Source organism: Zerene cesonia, chromosome 7 (genome assembly GCF_012273895.1).
Source record: "Zerene cesonia ecotype Mississippi chromosome 7, Zerene_cesonia_1.1, whole genome shotgun sequence".
NCBI lineage: Eukaryota > Metazoa > Arthropoda > Insecta > Lepidoptera > Pieridae > Zerene > Zerene cesonia.
This window is the reverse complement of record NC_052108.1, coordinates 5,358,766-5,364,598: the sequence shown is the minus strand read 5'-3', so window position 1 is coordinate 5,364,598 and position 5,833 is coordinate 5,358,766. Positions and strand designations below refer to the sequence as shown.

The window sequence follows — 5,833 nt, the reverse complement described above, 5'->3', positions numbered from 1 at the left end:
AAACCAAGAAAGAGTTTATGTACATTTTCACTCAGTAGCTAGTGGAATAAAATGTACAAATAAAAGCTAATACCATTTACAAATAACTTAAACAGAGATACATCGGTGTGTTGCATTACGCTTGTTAATTTAGATCTGTACTGCGCTGGTCCGACGCAATGATACTTTTCCGAGCTAAATCCTGAAATCCTTTTGGATTACTCGCCGTTATTGTCTCCCTACGACACCGTTCTGCACAAAGCGAGCGCTGGATATCGCTGTATTTATTAATATCTACTATTTATAGATATATGAACAATGTAAGAGTATTTTTTTATGTCATCGTCGGCAATGGCTGGCGGGTCGCCTGATGGTCGATTGCACATCTTTCGTCTCTACATATGGAATGCTGACTTAAAATTGAAAAGGGATGAAGGAAAGATTGACGAAAGGAATAAAAGAAAGGACTGGGAAGGGTAAGGAAAAGGTAAAGGAAAGGAAAACGCCTCCGGCTCCCCCATTCACCGAACGAAACACAGCAGTATGCTATTTTACGCCGGTCTTCAGTGGTGTTGTATACTTCCCCGGTGCAAGCTGGTCCAATTCGTGCCGAAGAGTGTTCGATTCCCACATACGAATGTGTAATGTTGCTAGCGCAAATATTACTTTGAAGTCTTTTGCGGGAGTCAGTTTTCAATACTTATACGAAAGCATTTTAAACAAAGAAGATAATACTTTTATCTTATCAGGCTTAAAGTGGTATGAACGTATTCATTCATTTTCACTATCCAATGTCATCTCCAGTAACATGGGCTTACTAAAACGTCCAAATGTCACCAGATAAAATCACAAATCTCAATAAAACATTATGACTAATATTATAATTAGTTAGATTTTAAACTATTACACTGGTTATTGGTAGTTAATGACACTATTATTATTCATCTATATACACTACAAATATAGGCAAATATAGGCACCATAAATTACTCTAGGTAAACATATTTAATTAGCGGGTCGCTACAGCTTCGTCCATGATATGAAGCCTGTAGTACTTAGCGCACAGAATAATAAGTTGCTCAGGGCACGAACATATTCAAAGATGAATGAATGTTTGAAATCAATCAAAATAGTTCAAACACACAAACAAACACTTCAACTTTATAGACATCGTTTCAAGTCTATAAACAAAAATCAATTAAATATATTACAAATGGATTAGAAAAAAGTTCTAGTTTTCATTATTTAATAGAGAAAATTCTGTCGATAGAAGTTAGGTACTCTTACCGACACTGCAGTGTATGACATGACACAGCGTCGTTGAAACACTTCTCTCACACAGGTTTGGTGAATAAATTATTCTGAATAGATAGATATTTTGTTTCCATTTCCGTGCTAATAAATTTGTGTGAAAGTTTTTTGTTTTTTGTGATTCTATTTTCATTTCAAAATACTAAAAAAAATGTGAACTAGTATTGACAGTGCTTTAACGCTTTATATGCCCCAGAATAATCGTTCATAACATATATTAACTACTTATATTATATTGATGACCAGGTTTAGCTCTGACTAGTCTAGTACATATTATGAATGTCTTAAAATGAGTTGTTTGAACACATACAACTAATAAAGTAAGAACATTGCAACAAAACAATACATTCGGGAAATACGGTTGCTTTATGTGTAAATAAAAAGCATTGGCAGTAGTAAAATCCGATAACCATGAAGTTCAAGTCGGTGGCCGAGTTTTCATTCGGGCGAATAGTTCACTGCAAATATTGGTTCATTCTATCGACGTTTGGACAGGGGGTTTAGTTCGAACATGCAATCTCAGTCTTACAGCAAATATATCGATTGCAAAAAATACGTGCTCTCTCGCCTCGCAGTTTCTATTTGTGCGAAATTCAATATTATTTTGTTTGGATTGCAATACGCTTAACGAGATTGTGTTAGCTCTTTAAGGGATATGGGGTGCCAAAAATGATTTTAAATAGGATGTAATAACTCTTATGCTATAATTCATTTTGATTCCCCTCTTTATTGCGGGTATTCTAAACCACTAATAATTTAATATTTAATCTTAAAAATCTTTTAATACTCATTTTCCTGTGCGAAGATTTTTTTGGAAATTTAGAAACATCATTACTTTTACGAGTTTATCCATCTTTGCGGACGCAAAATTAGTAAATGCATTAATAAAAGTACATAATAGGAAATCTTTTAATCGCTTCAATATTAAAAACTTCATTATTAACTAGCTGCGCCCCGCGGTTTCACCCGCGTAAGTTCGTATCCCGTAAGAATATCGGGATTAAAAATTGCCTATATGTTATTCCAGTTGTCCAGCTGTCTAGGTGCCAAATTTCATTGCTATCGGTTCAGTAGTTTATGCTTGAAAGAGCCACAAACACACACACTTCCTTACAAGTTTCGCATTTATAATATTAGTTGGATATTGAGAATTCTTATAGGTATATTCATAAGGATTCTTGAGCGCATTCTTCTTTTGTTTAGCTAAATGGATCTAATAACAAAATATACCTGTGAATAAGTGGGAGAATTGGGATCCACGTCCACAGTAGATATGTAGTCTTGTTTAGTTTTATCTGGTTGCACACAGATCACGTAGAGCAGCTCCTCTCTAGGGCCATTGTGAAATGCATCTAATGGCGTCGCGTAGCCGGGACCCTTGCCTGTGGAATAATCTTTTATGTACACGTTTTCAAGGGACAAAGTGATTATTATATGTGAGGTGCTCACTGTTGGGAACCGTTAAGGTTCTGTCGCTATACAACCGTGTAAACAATTGTTAGAAATATAATTGTATGTATTTTTATGTCAAACAAGGTTAAGCTATGTTGTATCATTTTGAACACCTCGTAATAAACAATTTTAATAATAACAATTGACATATTTGCTAGTGGTTAATATACTTTTGCTACTTGGATGCAAGTAGCCGGACATCGTAATAAGCAAATCATTTATTTGTATCTTCGTTTTGTTTCTTACAAATAGTTATTACATTCAATGTGCACTTTGGTTTAGCTGTAGTTAAGTACAATGAGTTATTCTGAATAAAATAAATAAATACGTAACGCAACAATCCGTGAATTTATTTTTATATGCAAAACTTTCATAATTATTTATCGCATAAATCAACAATAAGATTTCGCATTTCTTTAATTATGTTAAATTCGTTATCGATGTGTATATAAAGCTAGTTCGGGTGTAATTAGAGTCTTGTTTAATACGATACTGCACCTGGCAAAAAAAGAAAAGGCACTGTAAGATTATCAGTAGTAAATAACAATTATATATTCACAAAAGTAACGCAAAGTAATTCTGTCCTGAAGAATGTTTGAAAAATTAGGGTGCTGTCAAAAACGCGCTTGGAAGTAAGCTGATACGGGACTCAACAGAAATATAAATGAATCCGCCACTCAATCACATTCCCTTAGCTATAATATAATAATATAATAAGGCCTACCATGATTTATACAAGCCATGAATTATATACATTTATGACTAAGGGGAATATTATTTTAATCTAACGCTTAATCACTCTGTATGCAACATTCACGATTTGATAATAGCATAATTACAAGCTAATTAGATGCAAGCATATTAACGTAATCATGGCGTTAATATGTGTTCACATTGATATAGAAAGTGTAGAACCTAGTATTCAAATAAAAAAAATATCGCAACAAAACTTTCATTAATAGGATTTTTTTTAATATGTTCAAGGATTTAAAGGACATTTTTTAAAGAACTAATAAATGCATTAATATGTGACTTTTGCAATACTTTCAAGTATCTATAAGGCAGTCGTAAGCGCGTCAATATGTTAACTATGATCCTGGCTTCAATTTTCGAACGTATCCAATAAAACAAGTAACCATGTCTGACATGAGACCGAATTCTGAAAAATACATGCGCTAACCCATGACACGCTATCGGTATAAACTTCCCTTTCTTTAATTTGTTATTACGTAAGTAGTAGTTATATGAATTATGAAGATATTTTTGAAAAAAGACACACGATTTAAACTTTCGTTTTGAAATACAAACAAAAAATTAACAGGAACAAGAAAGCATAAAACTGTATTTATAAACATTTTATTAAAATTTTATTCAAAATTATAAAACTTTTAATTAATTTGGTTATCAGACTAAAAATAAACAGTGCGAGAGCATCGCCAAAATTATTCAATTACTAACATGGAGGGAGCGGCCCTCGCAATTCTGTAATCGCGTCAGGTAATGCCTGCATATAAATTACTCCTTTGTGCTGTGTAATCTCATCAGTCGGCTATTGTTTGTTTATCATACGAACATGCATCCATAACTTAACGCACATCGTAATTTTGTTACGGCCACAATCACGACGCGACATTGTAAAATTATGAAAATTATACAAGTTTGCGTTTTACGGACTCGAAAAAGTGTCCGAAGCGAAACTCTGCTATATATTAGACAGTTTTTTAGAAGCGATACTATAGACATTTGTCACTTGCTACGAAAAAAAAAAATGTTTATTTGTAGTTTTATCCAATGTCCCTCGGAGATTTATTGACGACTTTAAATCTGTGGTTAATAGTCTCAATATTTGACGTACGTTACTGGCTTTAATTAATGTATATTTAACCGACTTCAAAAAAGGAGGAAGTTATCAGTTTACTGGGTTTGTTGTTTGTTACCTTATAATTTTTTATACAGGGTGAACCGATTTTTATGATTCTTTTTTATTCGAAAGCTGGTACCTAACATACGATCTCACAAAATTGGTCTAGTTCTCTCAATTCATCTATATTGTTTTCTCAGCCTTAAATGCATGGACTTAGATTTTATTTAAACAATTTATTTATGTGCACTGTTTAGTATCTAAAATCAACCTGAAACCTTTTATCTTATTTTAAATCTGACGTCTATCTTATCTCACATTTCTATCACTTTCTTGACGCAAACTGAAAGGTTTTCTAAAATATTCGTACACTTAGTGGGATATAACTATAAAATAAAGTTATAAAAATATTGTATAAAAGGGGCTTTACAAATTACAATAAAAATGGAAAGCTTTTTTTATCTTGAGCAACGTGATCCTTGGGGTTTTAATAATCACATCTTTATCTACAGCAATAATAAGATAAAATGTTATTACATTAATATAAAAAATATCTGAATTGTATTTGTACTAAGCAAGGTGATGTTATGTATCTATTGAGGTTATTTATAAATATTTCAAGCTTATCTTCTACTTTATCGAAAGACCGTGATTCAATACACAACACATATATCAAAACAAGAAATTTAGAATTTTCTTGTGTTTGATTTTACAGAAGCATTATGCATTTAGAAATTAAGACTTTTTAACGGATTTTAAACGCGATTTATTCATTATAGTCTATTCAGTAAAGTCTCCCCGTGACCACGCTCGCTGTAAAGTGTTCGAAACGTCGGTAATAATATAATGAATAAATCGCTTTAATTTCTAAAACAAGGATTGAATATTGTATTGTACAATAGATTTAAATACATCTATAATTTTGTTCAAATGAACCAGTGTTTTTATAATAATATATAACTCCACTTATTAAGATTTTTCTTTATAGAAAAAAAAAATATTTTTAAAATGAATTGTATAAGTATATTGTTTTTAATGAATATTCCTCAGTTGATGAATAGCACATGGAAACATTAAAGTAAATTTCGCCGTGTAACTAATAAAAGCAAATATGTGCTCAATTATGGTTAATGAAGTGAACACGAGTATGAATTATTTAAATATTTATGAATACTGTATTCAATTTGTGAATCTAAATAAATGGGAAGTTGTTGTGTGTGTTAATTAGTG

At 32.0% G+C, this 5,833-nt stretch overlaps 1 protein-coding gene across 1 annotated transcript in view; it reads right to left on the bottom strand.

Moving 5' to 3' along the window:
* The window catches only part of LOC119828266 (methanethiol oxidase), a 15,155-nt gene that overhangs the window by 6,993 nt on the left and 2,329 nt on the right, over positions 1 to 5,833 (bottom strand). The window contains exon 2 of the mRNA XM_038350380.1: positions 2,521 to 2,672. Within this exon, the coding sequence (XP_038206308.1) occupies positions 2,521 to 2,672 (152 nt within the window). The remainder of the gene's footprint in view (positions 1 to 2,520; positions 2,673 to 5,833) is intronic.